Source organism: Falco punctatus (genome assembly GCF_963210335.1).
Source record: "Falco punctatus genome assembly, chromosome: 11".
In the NCBI taxonomy this organism is placed as follows: Eukaryota; Metazoa; Chordata; class Aves; order Falconiformes; family Falconidae; genus Falco; species Falco punctatus.
Window position 1 is genome coordinate 19,049,708 of NC_137591.1, and position 25,260 is coordinate 19,074,967.

General features: G+C 39.6%; 1 protein-coding gene across 1 annotated transcript; it reads left to right on the forward strand.

Annotated features, from left to right (window-relative positions):
• Positions 1-1,227: 1,227 nt before the first annotated feature.
• On the forward strand, positions 1,228-25,165 carry EPHX4 (epoxide hydrolase 4). The gene is made up of 7 exons (XM_080407138.1): positions 1,228-7,907; positions 10,580-10,665; positions 14,233-14,390; positions 16,478-16,606; positions 18,639-18,742; positions 19,667-19,815; positions 24,223-25,165. The coding sequence occupies exons 1-7, from the start codon at positions 7,665-7,667 to the stop codon at positions 24,455-24,457; spliced, it is 1,104 nt and encodes a 367-aa protein (XP_080263264.1). The 5' UTR covers positions 1,228-7,664; the 3' UTR covers positions 24,458-25,165.
• The last annotated feature ends 95 nt before the right edge of the window (positions 25,166-25,260 follow it).

Genomic DNA, 25,260 nt, shown 5'->3' on the forward strand with positions numbered 1-25,260 from the left:
TTGTTGTAGATATTCCCCAATAAATCCAGCCAAAACAAGATTGTGCTCATGCAAGAACTAAGCAGATAATGGATGATCAGTTGTATTTTTGCCTCTTCCATATCTTCCTTTTTCTAATAACTTCAGGATACAGGATTTAAGAATACAGATTCCTGGGTAAGCTTATGTAAAACAATGATGCTTCCAGCGCCAATAAAAGCATCTGCTGACAGCTTCAAAGAATTCAGGAAAGCAGCATTAAAGAGGAAGAGTGAGCAAGCGCAGGAGTTAAAAAGGGCTCTGGCACAAGCTAGGACGGAACCACAAAACCATCCTCAAAAACCAGACAGGTTTGTAACCACATACGTTTAAATATTATTCTTCCCTAGCTGTTTGCAGCCACTGTTTTAGTGAGTGCCCACATATGTATCCCAGTCTGAGGTCTATTCTATTATTCTGCTGAGTGGGATAAGTGACTGCCTACTAACTACTGCATTGCAGAAATACCTTAGATTGCTGTTTGCCACATTTTGGAACTCTGTTTTCTGTAATATTTCCCTCTTCAGGAGTCTTGATTTCTTTTCTTGTCTGTTTGACCCTGTGGAAGATTAGTCTGAGCAGGTTCCTAAACTCTCCTGCTCCTGCCCGTCACCGGCTGTATTAGATTAGGTCACTTGTTTGGAGTGTATTATTTTGATAAATAGAGCATTCGAGAGACTGAAGAGAACACTTCTGGTTCAGAACGTATGGTGAACAGTCCAGGCACCCTCAGCTACCACCGGTTTCCATGAGGAGGAAGCCAGGCATGTAGTTGTATGGAATAAGACATGATGCTTGCCTGAAGTTAGTGAAACCTACCTTGGATAATGAGTTGAAGAAGGTAGAAGCAAAATATCATAGGCCCATAAAGTAACAGAAAATTAAGTGTGTATGTTTTTCGGAGAAAGTGTATGTAGGTTTTGCGTAGCATATATATAAATCCTGTATGCATACAGATTGCAAATGGAAAGTGGGAAACCTTAACCTACCAATTGCATGTACATACCTCTTGCAAAGGGAAATTGCTATGAATAAACATATAAAACAGAACCGCAATTTGAGTGGTATGCACTGATTTAAATTACTTGCAGAATTCTGTTAAGGTGTAAAGGCTCATTACAAAGAAAAAGAAGAAACAACTTTTGTCCTATACCAATCTCTTCTCCTGTCTTTAAAGGGGTGCCACAGCAGTGACAGGCTGTGAGTCTCAAAAAGAAGAGCCTAAGAGTGAACAACTGCCCGAAGCTCAACAACATACTCTTGTTCAAGACCGTAACTTGGCTAGAAAAATGGAACAAGAGCGCAGGAGGAGAGAAGTAGTAAGTTGCTGACGCTTGCCAGCTGATTTTGTTTTGACTTTAGTAGAGAATAAAAAATGTTAGTTCAGGTCCTTATTTTAAAGGACCTGAATGACTGACAACAACAGAATTATGCTACCTGAAGAGTTAGTCCAGAAATTAAATAGGAAACTCAAAGTAGGTATTCAAGTGAGGTAATATGGAAAACTATCTACTTGGTCCTATTACTCCCATAAGCTTAGAATAATTGCATGGCAAAAGCAAATTTTAGAGTCCCTGCCTTCTGAACAAATTCAAACCTCAACTCTTGCAAGCTGTCTACCCTCCTTAACGTATTCCATGTCAACAAAAGTGCTAGTCATACTGTTCTCATCTGAAATATCAAAAGTGAGCTTTTTTAAAACTTACTAGTTTTATTGGCATAGGTAATGAATGTTTTTAATTGCTACTTCTTTTTTAAGATTAAACAGTTTTAAATATTCATAATATTGTGCAATGGAATTTAAGACCTGCAATATGAGATCACACTAGACTCAGCTAAGGTCTACTGAAGTTTTCATTCTGTTCAGCGTTTCTCAGAGGGGGCTTCAACAACCTGTATGCTCAAACTTGTAATAACAGAGGAAGCATACACTTTAGGGGAAGAAGCTTTGTAGCTTTTTTTTAAATCTCTATTAATTATTTGACCTGCACAGTATTCATTAATGTCTGACTGCTCTGAAAATGCACCAATTTGCTTTCTTGCAGATGTCCTGTGTAATTGATCTCTATCTACAGAGAGATATTATGGAAGCTTTTGAAGAATATCTTGAAAGCTGTAGTTAATACCAGAACTTCAACACTACTTCAAACTGTACAACTTCGAAAATGTACTAGTTACAAGATTAAATGTTAAGACTATTTCAACGAGAACATAAACTCCTTTAAAACACTTAATATTAAAAGCTTGTTTATTGGCACCTGAAGCATCAAAAGATCTTGCTGCTTGTTTATAGCCTGTAATCTAGCCTGCTACACAGTGGAACATAGTTACTCTTTTGATTACAGATTTGTATGTTGTGCATATATATGAGAAAATATCAACTTCTTAATTTTTTTTCTCATTTTTAAAGCAATTTTATTCAGAAGCACTTGAGAATCTGTTATACTGAGCATAGCCAAATTCTTGTTTTGACTGTATTAAGTCATAGTATAGAAAATATGTACCTATAGGAACTACTTTAGACCAAGGTCTTGTCAACTACATGATTGCTATTAAAACAGTCACTTTGCTATGACACACTTGCACAGAATCTGGGCTGTGACAGAAGACCTCTATAACAGTGATCATTTCTAAAGGGTGTGTAACATTATTTGCAATGGTGAAAAAAACCATGTCCTGGAACTCTGTAATTTCAGCAGCAAATCCTGTATACTTGCATGTCTCTTAAGGCCCAGGCATGTTGATCTTCTGTTTAATGTATTTTATGTTAACAGGATGTTTGGATAAGGGTATAAGCATGTTTGCCAGATGATTTCTTCCTGTGAAGGACCAGAACTATCCCACTTCTGACTCGAGTTTGAAAGACTTTCTGATTAATTCAAGATTCTATTAATGTTGGACTATTTGTCAGAAGCAGAAAGTATAAAAACCTTACCTTCTTGTTGACTACAAAAAGCTATCTTAAATTAAGCATAGGACTAATAAAACATCTTTTTATGGATTTAGGCCTGCCCTTGTTTGTAGTTTATACATCTTTAATAGCTATTTGTCCTGCAATAAAATATTACAGTTCACATTCAGGACTCCTTACCTTGCTGTCGTGTGGATGTACTTTCTGACTGGGTTAATGGGAGCACAAGATCTCTTGCCTTGGAAATAGGAGGTGACAGAGGGAAGGGCAAGAATTCATTCTCTGCATTTCACCCATTCTATATAAACGTAGCGTTGTTAATGGCATGAAACAATTCTTTTGCCCCTTCTAATTCCAGCTTCCACGACTCTATATTGTCATGATGACTTAAAGACATAATGTCAGTGCTGCTAATCTGATAAACCATTTATTTGCAACCTAGAAGTCAGTTAAAGAGGATAACCTGTTCCTAATGCCTCCGGACATTAGGCTGAGCTCAGGGGAAAGGCAGATGGCCTTCAAACTTAAGCGGGTAATGATTGTGTTTGCCCAAAGCTGTCACCACACTCAAGGAAGCAGGAATACCACTTGTGTAGATACCCCTTGCAAACAAGAAGCCGCTTAAACTAACCAAGTATTGTTAGTTACCTAACAATTAAAATGCGTGCTAAGTTCTGTTACATCATTAACTTACCTCGATGATTGGTGAAAACAGCTGCATTAATGTGTCATTTTTATACTTGTGTCTACACTAGGAGATGTAAATGAAGGATAAGATAGTTACAAGCTTTAAAAAGTTTATCTGTCATTAATACCCAGAATATGTTACGGTTTTTTACTATCAGCTATGAGTTGGTCATTCTGGAGGCAGAGTCAGTGATGTGAGAAGTTGTCCTCTTTGTCTCTGGGAGAAATGGGATTAGTTGAACTAACAAAAGATAAGCAGGCAGATGGCACATTATGGAGAACAAAGCACACAGTCAAAGCATGTAGGACAACTTGCCCTGGGGTCGGTTTGGCTTGGCACCCATTAGAACAATAATTTAGAGCAGAAGGTGAGAAAACCAAAATGTAAAGAAAAGAGAAAAATAGTTGTTGGGGTTCTCAATTTTTCTTATTCATATTTTTCTTTTCTCATTCAATTTTTCTTCTGCAAAATGCTGGAAAATGTGTGGAAGGTATTCGGCTTGTACAAGCAGGTTTGCCACACATATGTAGACAGTGTGGTCCTAGAATACAAAGAAAACGCTCCTCAACAAAAGAGGAATTCTACTGCTTCCTTGGCAAATAGGACAACTAAGGTAGCACAGCTGGAGGTGCCCAGAAATGCTGAGCTAGCATGTGCGGCAATTTCCTTGTGCAAAAGCCACTCAGAACTGCTAGGTCCCCAAGCGCTATCTTCTTCCCAGTTCTGATACTGGATCTTGATCTAATACCTGGAGATGACATAGCTAAACTCCCCAGGCAAAAGGTTTGTATAACTTAGAAATGTGATATAGGTAGTAGACACTCGGTAGTCAGTGATGCATAAACTAAAAATAGACTTAGTTCTAGTCTTATGAAAAAATTGGCTCTGCTGTTTGTACAAGAAATATGGCTCAGTTTGGCCAAATACCTGCTTATAAAAAGGCACATCACAGTTCCATCTTTAATTCTTCTTGTATTCCAGATGGCTACTAACATTTTGTGACTGCTGTGTCTAACCCGTCACTGGGCTTGCTTTAGAGATGAGTGGAAGCTTGTGGTCAACTCCAGGATTTCCAACCTTTGTTTTCCAGTTTTTCTTAGGGATGTTTTCTACTAATTCATTCCGATTACTGTTTTGTTAGGGAATTTGATGACTACTGTGATATAAACATCAATACTGGTTGCTTTGCTCCTGCCAAACTTTCTAATTTATCTAACTGGGTCACTGGTTTACTGAGGTGCACTTTAGGGAAAATCCTGCTGCAGCTCATCTGATATTGAGAAGCTGCAAAGGCTTCTTCCCTACAAAAAAAAGGTTATTAGCACAAAGTCTGATGCATAAAAAATGAGCTATATGCTAATTCCTAGGGTTGGCGATATGACTAATCTGAGCATGAACGGAAGGCTCAGGCTTGGTAGGCATGATTCATGTAATCCTACTGGAGTCTGCAGAGGTTAGTGTCTTAATTGAATCATCAGCTTCTGATGTTCCTTCTCTTCTTGCCCAAGAGACTGAAGGAGCCTTAAACAGCACCACACCTTTTTCCCCAGCAGCCTGATAAAGCTCCTGACCTTAAGTTTGTAGGGCTCACACTCAGACAATGAGCAGGAATGATGAACAGCATGATTCAGCATTGTCAGCTGATGTGGGTTGCTGATATTTCGTTTGTGTTTCTGATAAGAGGAAGCTAGGCAGATTTTTACAGCTAGTTGAAGATGTTATCTTTAGTACTAAAAAATGAATTCACATAATGGTTTTGCATCTTATTTAAACTTTTAAATTCATGAAAATGCACTAACAGGCAATTCTTTATAACATTCCTTTCTGTTGCTTAAAGAGTTTTTTATTTGATTTTTTTAAAAAATTAAAATTTTGAACTTGCTTAAACCAGCATTAATTCTGTCACTGGCTTCAACAGGACTAGGATTCAGCATCAGTGTCTATATTTGCAACTCTGAATTTAGAACAAGTAGGAGAAAGCATTTGGTATGTTACAGACAAAAATTGTCTACAAGCTGTGTTCCATGCACAGTGAAAAATTATATATATTCTGTCTGCATACCTGTTTATCCATTTTTTTTTTTAAATAGCTCATTAAATTCCATATCTTAGAGTTAATAGATGCATGGTATCTTTGTAGCAGCCTCTACTTGCACTGCTGGACAGAGCAAAAAATAAAAAAAAAACAATTTAAAAAATATCTTGGAAGTTAGGTTCTAATCCTTCAAACTCACCTGGACCAAGAACTAATTTTGGTCTTCATCAAATGCAAGTAGAATTTGGCAACCCCATCCACCCCCAAAGGCAGGCAGTTGCACGTAGGCCTAGGTTATTAGCTGTGAGTCTCACGTGGCCTCTATGATATGGAGAAATAGTGTGAAATGGGGACAACGGACACCGACTGATTGTATATGTCTGCCCAGGAATGTGGGTATGGTGACTGGTCATGGGTGCGGTGTCTGGTCACATAAGCACACAGCTTTGAGGAGACGCCTACAGTTTTGAGGAGACGCCTGCCCTTCTCCCTCTAACAAAGGGGCTATTTAAAAAAGAGTGAGAAAAGGATGAGAGATATTCCAATGCTATCTAGAGGGAGGGAGTGCTAAGTCTCCTTGCTGGAGAAGATCGGATGGTCACAAGAACATGAATCACCTACAAACCTGCAAGACCACCACATTCCAGGCAAAGGACTGATAAGCTAATTAACATACGAAGCAAGAGTAAGCGGGTTTAGGTAACGGATATGTATAGGCGTTAATTGAATATTCATTTGTTTTATTGTATAAATGTGAGATGGTTCGTCACTTCGGGCATGCACGCTTGTGGAGGAGCGATCCCCTGTGCATCTGCGTGCAATAAACATACCTACTTTATAACTTTCGAGTTATAGAGTCTAATTCCGTACGTCATCTACAAGCCTTGAACCTGCCCGTACCCTCTGGCCTGAGAAGCAAGGGGTTTAGGTCAAGGAGTAAAAGCTAGCAGGTTGTGCAGCAAGCTGGATCAGGTGCTGTCAGAATTTAACGTGGAAGCTCAATTCTACTTTTCTTGTAGTCAACAACAGCTATGTCCACACCTCCTCATCTCCCAGAACTAATAAACTGTAATTTTCTCATAACCTGCATTTTTATAACCTGTAAAAATCAGTTGCTTATACAGTTATGCTTTTCCTTGCCCTTTTGGTTTACACGAACCATTCTGATCCTAAACTACCCCGTATCCTGCGTATCAGTAGGTTGGTACAGGTAGGTGCTGGCTGGAGCCTTTCTTAGAGCATCTGTGGCCCCATCGGAGACTCCTCGGCTTGTGCGTGTCGCAGCGTAAAGGTCGTTCGGCCTCTGGTGTCAGCCTCGGGTGGCCGGGACGTCAGCGCTACGTTAACTCTATCGGAACAGTTGGCCATGATGACCTGACTCCCTCTGCTAGCATTTTTCTCCTTAAGTTAAATTTAAGGAACTATCAGTTTTGGTGCCGGAGCTCAAAATGTGTACCCCTTCAGGACACACTCATGAGTAACAGCACGTAGTAACGAATGCGATCGTAACGCTTTCACAGCATCGCCTTGACACGGGTCATGGCGTAGCAGCAGTGACAAACTGACAGACGCTAACTGCGGCCGCTGCCCTCCGCACGTAAGGCGAGCGCGGCCCCGCAGGTGGCGGAGCGGGCAGGGCAGGCACGGCCGGGGGTGCCCCGCGTGCCCCCACGGGGACACCCCCCGAGAGCTCCAGCGCGCGGGGCACCCCCGCCAGCGCGTGCCGCCCGCAGCCGCGCCCCCCCAGCCCCCCCGCCCCGCTCCGCGCCCGGCCGCGCCTCCGCCCCCCCGCCAGACGCTCGGGGGGAAGCGCCCCCGCCCCAGCGGCCCGCAGCGCCGCCGCCCCCCGGGAGCCGCCCGGGGCCTAGCCAGCCCGGGGCGGGCGGCGCGGGGCAAGGGCCGCGGGGGGCCGCGGGGCGGGCGCGGCGGCGCCTCCGCTCGGGCGGCTCCTGGCGGCGGCGGCGCTCCGAGCCGCTCCCGGCCGGCGGGGACGGCGGCGGCGGCGGGGCCCGATGGCGAGACCCGGCGCTGCGTGCCCGCCGCCCGCCCGCCGGGTGATGGTGGCCGCCCGGGCGCTGCTCTTCTGGGCGCTGGTGTACAGCTACTGCGGGGTGTGCGCCTGCATCGCCGGGCTGCGGCTGCTCTGGAGCATCGGCCGGCGGCCGGGCGAGACCTTCCGCTGGGTGGTGCGGGAGAACCCCCCCGCCTGCCTCAACGACCCCTCCCTGGGCACCCACTGCTACGTCCGGATCAAGGTGAGGGCGAGGGCGGGGGGCGCGGGCCCTCTGTGCGCACACGCGCCCCTGCGCGCGTCCCGCCCGGGTGCGCGCGCTCACACCCTCGCACGCTCGCGCCCCTGCGCGCCTTTGCGCGCCCGCCCGCGCAGCGCGCTGCGCCCGGTGAGCGGTGCCGCGCCCCGCCGCGATCGCTGGGGGCCGCCGCTGGGCCCGGCCCGGCTGCCCGCGGGGCGGCGGGGCTCGGCGGGCGGCAGAGGCGCCCGGCGGCCCCGGCTCCCCGCAGCGCGGGTACGTGCCCCGCCGCTCCCTGCGCCCTGCCCGGCTCCGCTCCGCGCTGCGCCGCGCTCCCGGTTATTTACGGTTTGCACGGCTGCCCCCGGGAGCCGCTTTCGTGCGTCGGGGTCACAGGCAGAACGCGGAGCACGAAGATGAGCCCCGGCCCTAAGGCTGCACCCTTCAAGCCAGCAGCCGGGTTTGATACTTGTCTCGGGTCTTTACCTGCCATTACTCCGCGGCCAAGTGGTCTAAGCGAAGTTGCGTTAGCTTGGTTTCCTTTGGAGTTATAGGGGAGCAAAGAACGCACAGCAGTTTTTGTCAAATGTTATTTGTGTTATTTTTAATGAAACGAGCACAAAGATCTCAGGGATCTGTGCAGATGGTCTTCTGCCAGGCAGTATAAATTATTGAGCCTCTCGGTTTCTCATTATTCACTTGTTTTCTTTTTCTAATATCATTAGGAGGTGTGTGCGTGCTTTTTCACCCATATGCTACATTCTTTCTTCCTGTAGCACCAAGCAGCAAATGAATGGGTTGCTGGGGATGTGAGGGGTATGACAGTGATAAAAGACCACTTGGGGGCAAATCAAATTGCTGTCAATATGACGGCCTCACTCGTTTCCAGAAATATGAAACTCTTGGCATTGGATAACAGCAGGCTGATGTGTTACTTTCCAAATGAACGTATCCTACAGATCTGTACAGATTTCAAAAAAAGAAGTGTTTCAGAAAAAATGGCAACACCTGATGTTGGGGGGCGGGGGCAGAAAAAAGGGGACAGAAAGGAGCAGCTGGAAAGGTAGAGGTTGGGCTTACTTTGAGGTATGTGACGTTCAAACCGCTGCTGTACAAGCAACTATTTAATTTGTATGAGTTAAGGGGATGTCCTTAAAAGCAATAAATGGACTAAAATCAAAACATTGAGGGTAAATCCCTAGAGGACACTAACTGAAAGGAGTGGGGTGGAGGAGGGCTTACCCACTACTCATGAAGTTGAGAAGAGAAGCTGTGGAAGGAAACTGAGAAACTTCTACTTTTTTAAAATATAAAAGGATCCTTTAGGGAGAGTGATACGGAGAATGGTGAAGGTGATGTAATGTCCTGACGGTTTGATAGGAATTTACTTTTACCTCTGCGGACTTCAACTTCATTGGCATCCCAGAGGAGAAATACCAGTGTAATTTTGGACAGAACTGAGCAAAAGTCCCTATTATATCCATAGTGAGTATAAAAACCTCTACGTTCCCTCTTCAGAGCCTTTCAAGAATTGAGATGTCAGGTAATGGTTTTGTAGCTGGCTAGTGACTTAGCAGTGCCAAGGTAGCTCAGAGAATTTGAAGGATCTGTGGCAAGAAAAACTTTTTGTATGCATTTGTGATCCTTGGCCTGATACAAGCTCTTGATGCACAGCAAAAGCACGGGGGTTTCCTTCCCTTTTTAAAATAGCAGAGACAGTGCAGGCTTTGACATTTGTTCAGGAGCTGTACAACCTTTGCTCCTGCAGTTTGTTTTACATGACTTCTAAACAGCATGTTGTATTTTGTGAGCTCTTTCTCAACTTATGTATTCACTTCTGTGCTAGAAGTCGGTAATCCCTCTAGGTCATAATTTCAGTTTATTTAAATTCTGCTGGTTTTGACCTTGAGTTAGTATAAGCTTGTGTACATCCATTCATTTCAATGGTATTTCAGTGTTCAGCCTCTGCACTGCTAAGTAACTTGCCTGCTGGTAATGCTCATAAGACCCGTTTTCTTAAAAGGTGCATCAGAAATAATGGCTATAGACAGGGCAGAAAGAAGATTGTAACATTAAGGCTTTCTTTTCTGAAGCGAGTCTGAACCCTTGAACAGTAAAAACGAGCAAAACCAACTTCCTTTCTAGTTACTTAATTTTGATTGCTTTTGGTTCTTAAGAATCTATACGGTCCTTTATTGTGCCCGAATGCAACGTGATAGTTTAAATAGTTGCATAATCTTACAAACTAACTGAAAGACTGAAAATGCATTTAAAGCAAACTGTATTTTAAAGTCTTTCCAAGAAGCGCATGATGTGTCCGTGTGAAAGCAAGGTGCCAGCTCCGACGATAATCTGCATTTCCCAGTCACTGTGCCAGGCGGTGCTGTTTCACAAACGTTAGCATGCTCATGGCTGAGCTGGCACACAGTCACCACAGCCTGACATGTATTAAAGATGGTCCTCCCCGGAAGAAGCTGTGGCAGCCAGGGTGTGGGATACTCAGCATTGCCAGGGTGTAGCAGATACCTGATCTCAGAATTGCAAACAACTTCAGCTTCAAAAACTGACAATTTTTTTCAGGGCCAATATTAGAATATTGCCTGCAACCATATTCATTCTCAAATCCCAGTATAGCAGTTCTATGCAGCAATAAAAACACGCTTTTTCTCTCGTTTTAGGATTCAGGGTTAAGATTCCACTATGTGGCTGCTGGAGAAAGGGGTAAACCACTCATGCTGCTGCTTCATGGCTTCCCAGAATTCTGGTAAAACTCCCTATGCTCTTTTCTTGTGTAAAAGAGGCTGCTTGTGATACCCAAGAGTGGTTGTCTCAGCTTAAGTATCCCCAGTGTGATCTGTATCCCCAGTGTGATCCGTTTTATGTATCTATGAGTACTAACAGCATGAGGTTTTAGTAGGGAGCACACCATTGAAACATTTCTTAAATGCAGCATCCACAAAAATATCCTGCAGGCTGATGCAAACCAACCATCTTTCTTGCATTGTCAGTCCATATTTCCCCAAGTATGTACACTTTTCTTCAAACTTTGGGGAGGAACTGCTCATTTTTAGTGAACTTACTGTTTGGATAACATTTTTACTACATGGCTAAACTTAGGAATTACAGTAGAGGGTGTTAAAATAAGGATCCTTTATATTTAAGTGCAATATGGATTGCTGCATTTGTTAAAAATATTATACCTTAATTTTTAACTGGGGGAGGGGAAGAGGAACTATGAGTTCTATAGGCTATTGTGCAGCCTAATTTCAGAATGCTACTCAGGGAAAAAGGTTCTATTATTAGTTCATCACAAGATGCATGATGAATCAAACCCAATCCTAAATGTTTGTTTATAACAATGAAAAGCAGTCATGTGTCTAATGATTTAACCGAATTGCTCAGGCTGTCATTGCCAGGTTTAACTAGTGAAGCATGGCTTACAGAACTTGCAACAAAAAAACAATAAGGGAATAGGGGAAGTGCTAATGCCAGTAATTCAGCAAGTTAAATGATCCTTTTCCTTTCTAAACTCAGATATGGAGCTAGGGTCCACTGTTGGAACTGTGATCTTTCAAGCTGGACTCAGGTCATACCATGATAAATTGACCCAGGTAAAACAGAGGTCAGTTCTGTTCCCTTAGCAATTTCCTATAGATACTAAGCCTTGAGGATGACAGTAGAAAGTCGTATTTATTTTAAGATAGATTTTCAAAATAGTAGATTTTTCTGGTAATAAATTATTATCTAAAAGGTTTAAAACTGTAAACTTTGTTTTAAAAAGACAGTTAGATGGAGGGGTCTATGCAAACATTATGTATACCTTGCATAACACATATTCTAACCCAGTAAGACAGCTGAGACTACAGCTGATTTCCCCTACAGTGGGAATAATAACAGAAAATTTAGCGTTTTATATACATATTCTACTGAGATCCATTATATTATTAAAAAAAAAAAAAAGAGAGAGAGCTGTTCTTAGTCTACAATGGTGAGTCATGCTTTAAGTGACAGTTAATATATTGTATTATATGACCATTTAAAAGGAATAAGAAGCTGTTATATAGGTCACTGGGACCACCAATAGCACAGTTTATGTAACTTTTTAAAAAGAAGACTAGATGCCAATAGTCAACAAAATAGCTGCATTAACAATACTGATGTTAGCTTGTTAATTCAGTCAAGAATTTTTTATGCAAGAATATAAATTGTTTTGAAAGCACAAGATAAAATAATTGCAATTTAAGAGACATTTAAAGCAGCATCAAATTCATATCATTTGTCTAGCAAAAAAAACCCCAAACAACCAAAAGCCAAAACTAGATATGATTCACAGTTGCAGTTCTTAATTGTTACAAATCCTCTGTTTTCAAATATCTCTAGGTTATAAGTAGGGCAAATATAACCAGACAATACTGACTTTAGTGAGTGGCTGAGAATGCCTGAAGACGAACAATCACTTAAGAATATAAAGCTATTTAGTGCTTTAGATAAATAAGAACTTGAAAATCAATACCTATGTTCTGAAAAGACAACAATAAATTATTTTAAATTGGGCATAATGTGTTGAGACAGTTGGGGACCTCTAAGACTTATGTGTGAGCTGCTAAATTTTGTACAAGCTGCCTTTCAGAAAGAATGTGTTGTGAAAGTCACCAAATAGTTTACACGATCAAACCTTATGAACATGAAAGCATTCACCAACATCTCCAAATTCTGCTTGCAAAGCAGTTGTCCAATAGTTACATTTCGTATGTGGTAAAAGGATTTCTTTGAATATAAAACCTACCCATTTGGTGGGTCAGACATTTGGTGGTTGATGGACTGCTGAAATGATGGACTGAAAACAGAAGATGAGGATAGCAAGTAGACATTTTCTGAAAACAAAAATTGTTTGTGTATTTATGGGCCTCGTTGTTTCTTCTTACTGAAGTATCTAAGATAACTACAACAGTTACCATGGCAAATTCAGCTTCCACATCATTGTATAATGCCTTTAAAATTTCATTCCTGGAGATGTTGGCTCTTGTATTTGCATTATACAGCACTGAAATGAAAAGGTTCTGACTGTTCTGTTTATATGAATGCAAATGTCTGTAATTACTGATTGTTACTGTAATAGTACTTATGTTTCAAGTCCCTAATAGGCTGGAGGCAAAGCAAAAGTGGAAGAGCCAATGGTCTGATATAGATACTGTTTGAATTAAGGTAGAATTCTGTGCCTCACTTTAAACAATTGCTGGTGATCCAAATGTTATAGATTGTTTATCTAAGACCTGAAACAAGAGCAGAAGGGAAAGCTAGATCCTAGCGCAGAAGGATGCAGCTGTTATTCTATATGCCTAGAAGGATCATGGGGTTTGTATATCTTTTTGTTACAGTATAAGATAAGGCCACATCTGTCTTGATACTGACTATTTTGAAATTTATTTGGTTTTAATAACAATTGAATGGCAGGTAGTTCTTCAGGATGAGGCCCACCATTTTCTTTTCTTGTTGTTTTTGCTTCCTAACACACATCTAGTCACTATATACTGTTACAGAATGAGGAACAGCCCAGGCCTTTGCCCAAGTTCTTGATTTTGTATGTCTTTTAATGTGTGCAATGTTGTCACTCTTTTCCATAGAAACACAAGCAATTAAGTACTTCGTGTAGTACCAACACATTGAGAAGCTGTTCTGGAACAATTCTGGTAGTATAGAGACACAGATGAAAGTGTATGTAATATAAATCATATAAACTTCACCAAGTTCATTTGTGATTCATTGTATTTCCTTCTTTAGTTTATTTAGTGTATGAATTATCTGACATTCCTTTTCTGAAAGGGAAAAAAGGCCAACAAAGAAATGTGCCTTGAGGCGTGTTTCCCCACTCCATCCAAATGTGAGTGTGAGCAAGCCAGGGAGAAGAGGAAGCTTTTCAAACATTACATTACAAACAAAAATTTTCAAACATTTTTGACAATACTACAGCTCCAAGGATAAAACGGAATAGTCCTCTGTGTGCTCTCGTTGATGCCCGCTTCCTTTGCAGCAAAGGGACCATGCCAGACTTCAAGAACTGTTGAAACACAGTTGTAAGGTACTTGTAAGGTTCTGGCCATGTTCCTTTTCTGGCATCCACACTTCCTCACTGGGTAGTTCAAGAAGGGAGCACAAAACTACTATAGCCATAAAGGACCATCAACACATCACAGAAAGAAAAAAGAATCTCATTGCAAAAAAAGCCATGCTAATTTACCCTCAACTATTTGGGAGCAAAAGCATTGAGTGTGTATCTTGGTATCATACTGCTTGACCTTTGTAACCCCAACTTCTTTTCCCCCTTTGTTAGGTATTCTTGGCGCCATCAATTGCGGGAATTTAAAAGTGAATATCGAGTGGTGGCTCTGGATTTGAGAGGTTATGGAGAAACTGATGCCCCTTCTCACAAAGAAAATTACAAGTTAGATTGCCTGATAACAGATATAAAGGATATTTTGGAATCTCTAGGTAAGTTAGTAGAAGACAGAACTACTCAGCTCATAGATGACTTGATTTTCTGGAATAAAAACCATAAAGATCTAGCATTGATTTTATTTTTTTAACTTAATTCTCTCTAATATATAAACATTACAGATAGGTGTAGCTATAAATCTAAGGATACTGATTTTATGGACTATTATCAATGGAAAAGGTTTGTTTTCTAATTATGATGCGTATGTCAGTATAAACAATATGTAAAGATAATTTTCCATCGTGAGTTTTAAAAAAATCTTCCCTATGTACTGTGAAATCCAGCAGTACAAAGCTGTGGTCTTTTTCACTAAGAAGGTCTTTGTTTATTCCTAACCATTGCACTTAGTGGAGAATGTTCTGAATGAAAAGTCTAATAGCACTTGCAGACAGAAGAATTTAAATCGGGTGACATTTTTCTTGCACAAACAAGATAGAATAAATATTGTGGGCTGTACATCTGCTGTATTAAACAAAAAATATCCCAAAATACTACTCCTGCACAGTAGTCAGTTCTCAAGAGCTGGATCACTGTCTTGCACAACAGTGAGAATAGAAGGGATAACAAGGGACATATTGCTCCCTGTGGCAAATACATAGTGTAACAGCCTAGAGCTGAAGCAACCCTGCAAAATTTGCCCCTCCAGTGAAGTGAGCCGTTCTAGTGATAAATTGTAACACCTAGTGAAAGGTATTTCCCTTCCATACCAGTAGCAAGACAAGGGATTTGACTGTCATTCTCTGAATCATTTTAATTCCTCAGATACTCTAGGGACTGTGAAACAACTTACTGCATTTCATATGAAGAAATAGTAAAGCAGTGATTCCAGTTCTAAGGTTTGAATTTAGGATTTGCTTTGTGATGTCTGAATGTTGTCAAACGATTGGGCAGGCAGTCCCCACACTGTGTTTATGTTTTCCAGCCTTTGCTGGTTGTGTTCATCTCCATGGTAATGCCATGGTTATGGTTGAGAAGTGCTCTCATCATAATTAATTTGATAAAGACTTAATTTTTTTTTTGAAAAAGTATTTCTAAGGCTTGTTATCTTTGTTTGTTCTAACCGCAAGTTAAATTCTTTTGGAGAACTTGATTATATCAAAAGTGCTTGAAAAGATTTCTATTCAAGAGGGGTTATAAGGTGTTTTGATAACTGTGTCCAAATTGATGTTGGAATTCTAAACAGTTTTCTTTCTAAACAGGCTTCTATATATTTTATTTGTAGTGTATGTACTCATCATTACAGTCCTCAATGAGGATGGGTGATGGATCTGACACTATAGTGTCAGATACATACTATAGTATGTATTCCAGCAGTGGTTAAAGGAGGAATGGTTAGGCTTCCAAAAACTCTGTGATGATTCCCCCTCCCTTTATTGCTGTTAAACTACCATTTTTATCGATGGAAGAGTAACTACGTGAATGCCATGAACTATAAATTGCCATCAGAACACCATATGGAGAAAAGCTACAGTTCTACCAAGTATATAAATGTGTGTAATTATGTGTGTATATATCTCTCTATATATATATCTATATATATATCATATATATATATATATGGCTATAAGTATAATGCCCACTTTTTGCATAATGATGATGTTCAATACTTAGATAACCTCCCATAGTCAGAGAAATTCATAAGGATTAGTTTTGTTCAGGAGGGGCTCAGGAGATTCCTCAGTCTTTCTGTCTGCAGTTTCAAACTCCAAACTCCCTCAACATGACAAATGTACACGCATTAAAACGACTGCAAGTTGAATTGCATATCTGACCCTATGTTGGCCAAGATGGGAACAGGATGGTCATTTGGATACTGAGTGACTTGAGTTTGACATTGAGGTAGTATAGTTAAAGTGTAATTGAAGTCCAATGAAATAATTTTAATTATTTGTTAGTTTTTAAACTATAGTAGCGCACTATTTTTTCTGGCCATTAGTAATGGAAGCAGTGCTGTATTAAATAGTTACATTAATAAATGTGCTGAACTGCCTATTTTGCCCAATAATGGTTTTCATATCTGGGATAATTTGGATGGATAAAAATTCCACTGAAATAAAAGCACAAATCTGTGTTTATGTGGTAGGATACAACAAGTGTGTGTTGATTGGCCATGACTGGGGAGGAATGATCGCTTGGTTAGTGGCTATATGTTACCCTGAAATGGTGACTAAGCTGATTGTCGTTAACTTCCCCCATCCTTCTGTATTTACAGGTAAGTTTTATAGTAGTCTTTGTTAATCCAGAGTATCTGCATTTTCATTATGATTGTCTTTGCTTTGAGGTTACTGAAGAAATAGCTACTTGCCCCTTTAGATGTTCAGTAGATAAGTTGCCAGTACGCAGTGCCTCTCACAATCTAGACTGTATTTTATGAAGCAATAACTTATAAATATTTGACTTTTTGAAATAATTTATTGTAGGAAGTGGGAATGCTTGCAACCAAACTTACTGATGGTTTTCTTAACCCTCGAAGTTCCACAAACATAATTTTTCTATATATTAATCTGTTTTATACCACTTTGGCAATTACATTACACCTAGATTAAGGCCTCACTGCATTATTAAATCTGCATAAAACAGCCTTTATATAAATATGAATCAGACATTAGAATGTAATCCTGATTTAGGTGACAAGTGACAAGTTATGATCTGGTATAGCATTCATTGGAACAAGACAGCCTTTCCGGGCTGCTTACTGAAGGCACAGGAACATATTAATAGTGAGCCAAAACAAGTATTTAGGTGTACTAGCAGAACTTGTTGTGTGATAGGCTTTGCGCTTGTCTACTACCCAGAATTAAAAAATATTTCATAGGGATTAGATCATTCAGCAATTAAAATTATAGTATCTCACTAATTTTAGTTTCTTGAGTTGCTGACCTTACCCTATTTCCATTTAAAAAGTCATTCAATTTCTGCAGAAATAGCTAAGAATATTCAGTGCAGCTTTAATTTTCACTTCAGTTGAATGTAAATCTGACCTTACACCACTGTGGAATCAGAACCATTCACACATGTTGATCCCTCAGTGTTCTTGGGCACCTTTCTAAGATACTAAATAACGTTTTGCCATGTAGTTAAGTAAGTTTCACTTACCCAAGGAAAGGTCTGTTCACCACCACCTCAGCAAGCAGGAGCTTCTTGCAGTATTTTCACCGAGAACAGGAGCCAGGCTGTATAGAAGACAAATACATTTTATTATAGTATTTCTTAGTGTTTGTTTGCATATTTCTTAAAGTACAAAATGTGTTGCTTGATAAAGCCTCCCTGGATCAAATTTGTTCTACTGTGGATTAAATTAAAATACACATTTTATAAATTGCATAGAAAAGTAAAGCGAGCAGTGTTGATGATGGTCCATCGATGAAAAATGTAATGGGTGATGCAATTTAAGAAGGCATAAGATATGAATGCTCAGAAGATAGCTGACACTTCAATTTACTTTGTTTTAAACCCCATTTTTATTCACTGTCAGAATTAATATTTCAGAGAGATCTCCTGTGTTGGGAGTGCAGTTTTGCCTTCCTGAATTTTCATCTGTAAAGGATAAGTTCTAGATTCCCTAGTACCTGCATACATTCTGGGCTGGCTTGAGGAAGGTAGAGATTTGAATGCCAGTGTTGGCCCTTTTACTCGTAGAGACATGAAATTGCAATTAAAAATAAAAAAGACAATGCAAATTTTACTATATAATTTTCTTTTGTTATATACACTCTGATGTCTTTATAAGTGACACTATGTAACCCTGATTACAGTTCCTGAAATTGCCAAGAAGACAACTGCTAGAAAAATTCTGTACTTTCTGTGAACAGGCTTGATGCTGTCTTTAGAATATAAGTGGATCATCATCTACAGATTTCTGTGCATCACATATTTGATGACAAGAGATACTTAAAGGCTTGTATCTATGGATCTTATTCCACAGCTGAAAAAAAAAATGCTTTGGACTAGATACACAAATTGATCTCTAAGTGAAATTAAACTCATCAGTCTCACTGCCCTCACCTAATCTTTGGCAGGCTTCTGGTTTGCTGACTGTTTCTGTTAACACATCTAAAAGAAGTATGTTTTAATGGCCACATCATGTACTTACTCCTGAAACAATAATCATCCTTTGTCACATAGCATGCTCTAACGTAATATTTTTAAAACATTCCTTTACGTTTAAAAAAATAGTAATATTAACGGTAATTTTGTTTGAGTCATCAGTTTTCATTTTTAATTCATGGGCATTTTTGTTTCAGAATACATTCTACGACATCCATCACAATTGATTAAATCTGGTTACTACTTCTTTTTCCAAATGCCATGGTTTCCTGAATTCATGTTTACACTAAATGATTTCAAGGTGAGCAAATTGAGTGCTCTTGTTTATATATTTAACTATGAGTGATGGAAGAATTGTCACCTACGTTGATCCCTTCTGATGTAGTTATAATTACTGGAAAAAGTACAGAGCTTTCTGATTTTTCTTTTGAAGCCTTATATAAAGTAGGATATATAAAGTACATAGAGGTTCTGAGATTAACTCTGGCTTTTGCATCTCTGTGAGGTGTTCAGTTATGTACTTTTAACCTCCTACAGTATATTACTCCATCTAGAAAGTCAACTGGCTTCCCTTGTGCCCATGCCAGTGGGACATGTTTGGTGCCTGGGGAATTCCTGCTGGCTTAACTAAAGCTCCTGTGTGCAGTGGGATATCCTCTTACCCTCAGAGCCCGCTCCAGCGCAGGCAGACTGGGAGTCTGGGCATTGGATTCAGCCAGGTAGTTAATTCTGCTTGAGGAACCAGCAAGGCCAACACCTGGTATAACCTTAAAACATAAGTACAAGTATATAGAAAGGGAAAAAGCAGCTGGAGGCTTGCGTCCTCCTACATGCGTATAACCCAGTGCTGCACGCACACAGGGCACAGCAAGCTGGGGAGGTCTTCAATCATTCTCTCCCCTGCTCTGTCAGCTGCTGGGGTCCGTCCCAGAGGAAAGTATGTGCCTGCATTTGTCTTTGCCTGTCACAGGTGGCAGATCAGGGTGCAGAATTGAGTAACATGGTAATACTGGTATTTGCCTGTACTTGATTATTCTGAAGTAAATTGTACCATAATTAAGTTTTACTGTGTGCTTTACACATAGCTCTCTAAAAAAACATTTAAGCCATTCGTTATACTCTAAACAATATATAGACAGATTTTAGAAAGATGTGCCCCATTGAAGGAGAGAAATCACATTTTCTAGCTATTTTATGTAATCGCTTTTTATGCTTCCTTTTGTAGGTTCTGAAAAGTTTATTTACAAGCCACGCCACTGGAATTGGAAGGAAAGGCTGCAGATTAACAGCAGAGGATATTGAAGCTTATCTCTATGTTTTTTCACAACCTGGAGCGTTAACTGGACCCATTAACCATTACAGAAATATTTTCAGGTCAGTGTAAAATTCTGAAACGAGTTAAAATATTCCAGAGAACCCTGGGGGCCAAAAACGTTATTGCAGCTTCTGCCGCTAAAGCAGAAGGAAAAAAATGCCAGTCTCGTTTGTAAGGTCTCAACAAATGCATTCGGTGTCAAGCAGCCTGATGCAGTGAGCTGTATGAGGTATCCACACAAAACGGTGAAACACCCAGAGTGCAGCGAAGGAAAATCTTTGTTTCAGAATCTAATAAAGCAAAGATCCTTCCTCATTCACAGAACCCATGGCAATCACAAAATTCCATCTCTTAAGTAATACTCACAAAATTAACATCAATTAATTGTTTGCATTACAGTTCATATTATCTAATAATAAGATCTCTGAAGAGCTTATTATTACATAATACTACTAGATAATATGGCATCCAAGTACATTCCCTAACTTTTAACTTTCCAAAACCCTGCCTGATTAATTTTATTACGTTTGGGCTGTTTTTTGTAAAAAGGTGGGGCAGGTTTTTTTGTAACTAGGCATAAAACTACCCCTAACTCATTGTTTTGGGGTTTTTGGTTGGTTGATTGGTTGGTTTGGTTGTTGTTGGTTGGTTTTCTTTGTTCCTGCATTGGTCAGTGGCAGCAGTAAGCATGTATAGCACAGAGCATGCATAGACTCAAAATGAGAGATAGTATCATAATAGGAGATATTCACAAGGTTAGTGTTTATTTTATTTTCTCAAGCAGTTTTCTAATGGTTTTAACTTTCCTGGAAGGAGCTGACTTGGCCTTAGAGACAGACTGATGCCCCCTTTTTATCTACCAAAAACTTAACAGGGCCACAAGGTCTTGAACTCTGCATATACTCTACTTAAAACTTATAGACCAAACTTGAAGTACTATACCAAGAAGAGTGGAACTGAATTTTTTTTTTTTCCTTTACTGCCTCCAGTCTTCAACAGCGCTAAATCTCCTGCATGCTTCTGTAACACAAGACCAGCTTCCCAATATTCTTTAAAAATGACAATTCTCTTCCTTCCCTATACTCAAACAGTAAATGTTTGAAGTAGATTAACTTTTCATTTTCTCAGGTCCAAATGTAGTGCCACCTTTACTGTTTTTTCCGTGCCTTCCATGCTGTCACTGTCAGGAGAGCAGTCAGCAGGGAAATACTGGGAGGAAAACAAGGGTCTGAGCTAGATCCTGTTTTGTACAGGCTCAGAGGCAAAACTGGAATAAGAAAGTAGAGAGGTGGTATATTTTCTTCTAAACAAGATAACACCAAGCAGAGACACCAATGGGAAATAAATGAGATGGCTGTGCTGGTAACAGCACACTTATTTAAAGCTATGCAGAGAGTGGTTGATGACGTCAGCTGGGATGTCCAAGGGCAACAGGGAGCTGTGCGGCTGCACGGCAGCTCCCTTGGCCCCACAACTGCACTGCAGGAGCCCCCAGGGTTGGGCTAATGAGGCATTGGAGAGGCATGAACGCCCTGAGCCTAGTTCGTTAGGTTTGCCACAGCACTTCACATCAGTGCGTGCGCCCATTAACCAGATGCTTCTCTGACAGTAACAGTGAAGTATCTGTGATAGCTGATAGCTGAATTGCTATGGGATTCAGATGAGACAAATGTAAGAGTTGCATATGTTTAAAATATTTTTTCAGGCCTTTCAGGCTATCAGTTATTAATCAGAAAGTATCTTCACAGCTATTAATTCATCTCTGTGTGTGTATGTTTGTGCATTGTTTGCTTTATTTCTCTAAGGAAAATATACCTGTACTGAATTCAGAGAATATTATTTTAGGTGCTATCAGCCACAATGCAGCAGGCTTTGGACTGGAAGCAAAAGATTAGTCTTCAGCTCATTCAGTTCTTGCCACTAGTCCTGACAGCTGCACCTTATGGGGTGTGAATCATTAAATATTAAAACTGGATTGAAATTTTTACTTCCTCCCATACAAGCCATTAAACAGCACTTAGACATTAATGACTGGTATTCACTGTAACTCTCAGTGGGCTGGCACTGGTGACTTAGGTGTTAAAGGTTTCCAACTCATTACTGTCCACCTGGAGTTTCATTCTTCAGAGCTTAATTTTTCTGGAAAGTTATTTCCAAAGAGATGATTGAAATCACCTACTTCCATCCATCACCAACGCATCCTTGTATAAATAGCACAGCAGTCGTTTCCCTTTGCTACACTTTAGATACAAACACTTTTGGAATAAAAATCATAAAGCTTTTGTATTATGCTTGGCTAAGAGAGATAGGTAAGCGTTTGAAGCTTGAATTTCTTCTGATATGCCGTTTTTTTAGAAAACGGCATTAGTTCTCTTACGGCAGTTAAGAAGTGCTTCACTATTTGTTTACAGATAGCTGCATAACAGTGCTATATGAAGGTTCGCAAGTTTTTCAGACTTAAACTTCTTGAGTGGAATTTCCCTTTCTAAATGTGCAATCTGTGTTTTAAAGGAGATTTCTAGAAACTTCAGGCATGATGTAACAGACTGAAAAGGAATATAGTGTAGCTCATAGGCAATGAAAAATGACAGGTTGTTCATCTATGCTCCATGCGTAAAAAGCCTGGTAGGGTTTTCCTAAGTGAGGCCAGAAATCTTGCAAGGCACTTCAGCACAAAAGGAAAATAGTAAACCCTACAGTAGTGAAAAAATACACATCTAAATAGTGAAGAGATCCAGAACAGTGGATTTAAAAGGTAAAGGGATTAGGGATCTAAATGCACTGAATCAGATCATCAGATTATCAATTTTTAAAACTGATAATATGAATAAGCTATGGTTTAGTGGCTGAGGTCAGGCTGTTTGCAAAATGGGATTTTAAATCCACCGGTACAAAAGCCATTTAAAGAATTTTCCTAATTCATCAATCAAAATGAAATTAAATTATTATTTAAAGTGACCATTTATTAATATTTCTTGACATTATGTATAAGTAGAGAGGGAGAATGTCTTTCTCTTATTTTAAAGTAATGCATGCTATCATCTTTGTCTTTCCCTTTCTAGAGCATAGTCTCTTAACTCTTAAGTTTCAACCTAGCACTTAAGTATGTCACAAAAGTTTGATCAGAAAAATCTTTTTTATACATTACTGGTTTAAAATAGTTATGTTTGAGCATTAATGTTATAAAAATTTGTATCTGATCAGATGGAATCTGTTTTGAATTGACATAGCTAGTCTGTTACAGTATGTGGCTAAGATCAAGTGATTCAAGCATAAATTAGATCAATTTTTCAGCACCTCTTTTACAGATGAGCTGGAATAAATTCTGGTGGGTTAGTATGGTTTATGTTGAAGTACTTTTTCATTTCTAGCTACTTGTATCTTTCATAATGTCTGCCTTTAATGTGAGGAAATATTTATAGAATATTTCATGAAATATTCCAAATAAAATTATTGTATTAAGAAAAAGTAATACATTATTACTGAAAGCTTAAATAGGTCCTTTTGGTGGTATAATTTTTATTAACATTTTACTTTCTTCAAATGTCTTATAAATGTATTTATTTTTAAACGCTTTCTAGTCTGCCAAAGCTGTGGCTTGTGATGTTGCAGTTTTAAAGAGATTATGACTCCATGAAAATTTTTAATCAACAGTTTTCTCTCACTGCGTACAGATGTAGGTATGTAAGTCCAAGGCCTTCAAAAACATACTGTAGCTCTTTGTAAAGGGAACTCGGATACTCTTTGAATGTTAGCATGAATTTCAGAGATGAATGAATGTAACTGAATACAGTTCAGCATTTCAGGCATCAGTGTTCTACAGAATATAATTCCTACAGGTACTTTTATTTTTAGCTGTACTACTTCATATTTAAGTTTGAGTAGGTCTGAAAAACTTGCTGGTATCTTCCATAGTGTCCCAAAATGGCAGGCTGCCATTTCCTGGGCAACCATTTTTTGGTAAGGCAGTTTGGCTACTGAGGTAGCTAAATGCCTTCAACACTGTAATCTAAATGTTATTCAAAGCATCATATTTTATTAAAACCTACTTGCAGTAAATAATGAAGGTTCAGAAATGTGCTATAGCATTCATCAACTGAGGGAAAGCCACTGACAACAAAATTCTGGCCATGTTGTTCCATACTCCCTTTTACAGAGATCATGGGGCTCCTGGGCTGTGCACCTTGCATTCATGCTCCAAAAATAAGACCTGTGTTGTAATCAAATGCTGATTACAGACATATTACAGTAAAAGTATCTTCTAACTATTTTACCATCCTTAAAAAAAATAAAGGACTTTAAGTCACAGGACTGTTTTCTTGGTATTGTAGAAGATATCTTGGAACCTAGGAAGCTTGCAATGAGATTCTGTGTTGACTTCAAAAGCTAAGTTGACTGAAATTTGTCTTGGTTATTTTTTTCTTAAAATAAGACCTAACTAAGTGTGGTTTGTTTTATTTTTAAAGCTGTCTACCTTTGCAGCACCATGAAGTCATTATGCCAACCCTGCTGTTGTGGGGAGAAAGAGATGCATTTATGGAAGTTGAGATGGCAGAAATTACACGGATTTATGTTAAAAATCATTTCAGATTAACTATTTTGTCTGAAGCCAGTCACTGGCTCCAGCAGGATCAACCTGACATAGTGAACAAGCTGATATGGACCTTTCTAAAGGAAGAGACAACAAGAAAAAGAGAGTGACTGTATGTATGTGTTTTAAGGAGTCCACATAAAAGCTCGTCAGATTTAAAACCTAATTGTTATCAGGGCCATATTTCCAGCCTGCCTTCTATTTTGAGCTCTGTTAGAGAAAAGTGTTTTCAATGTACTGTACATTTGGACACCAATGTTACTGCTAAAAGAAAAAGTGAGTATGAGAATATATGATACCAACATTGGTTTTACCTGTATACTTGTATTTTGCACATAAAGACACCTGCCTTAAGATATATATGTATTTGTACAGAAAGAAAATCATGGAAAGTTGCTTGGTTTTGTTTTCCCCCTTGCTTTACAGTTTTAATGTGTGGTGCCTTTTAAAGATTTATAATGAAACAATAGAGTGGTGTCATACTGAAGACAGTCATGAGTTTTCATTCTAGATTCGCCTGAATTTTTTTAATGTATTTTGCCATTAAACAGTATCTAACTCTTTTTATTATCTATATTTTAGCATACTGAATGATTGAAAAATTTCTGGACACATTTCTAGTCTCAAAGTGAATAATGATACGTATCTTGTTGTATTGTTGAATGCAGCTGCTTTGTGTGATGTGTTTCACTTTCTTGACTAAAAAATGGGAAATCTGTACACTCAACATGTCTGAACAAGAAAAATGGAAAATTAAGGTGTAACATGTATCAGATCCACCTCGGTCTAATAAAATGCAACTTACACTACTCCCTTTATGTGACTTGCTATGGAGAGATTTTCTTGCTGAAGCTAAAAACTGGGTTTGAATAGCTGAAGTGCCTTGTCTGCTGCACAGCCTTCCTTATGCTAT

Coding starts and splice junctions, on each gene's coding strand:
- EPHX4 (XM_080407138.1), top strand. CDS start 7,665: ATGGCGAGACCCGGCGCTGCGTGCCCGCCGCCCGCCCGCCGGGTGATG. Junction 10,666..14,232: donor CATGGCTTCCCAGAATTCTG/GTAAAACTCCCT, acceptor CCCCTTTGTTAG/GTATTCTTGGCGCCATCAAT. Junction 19,816..24,222: donor CATTACAGAAATATTTTCAG/GTCAGTGTAAAA, acceptor TTATTTTTAAAG/CTGTCTACCTTTGCAGCACC.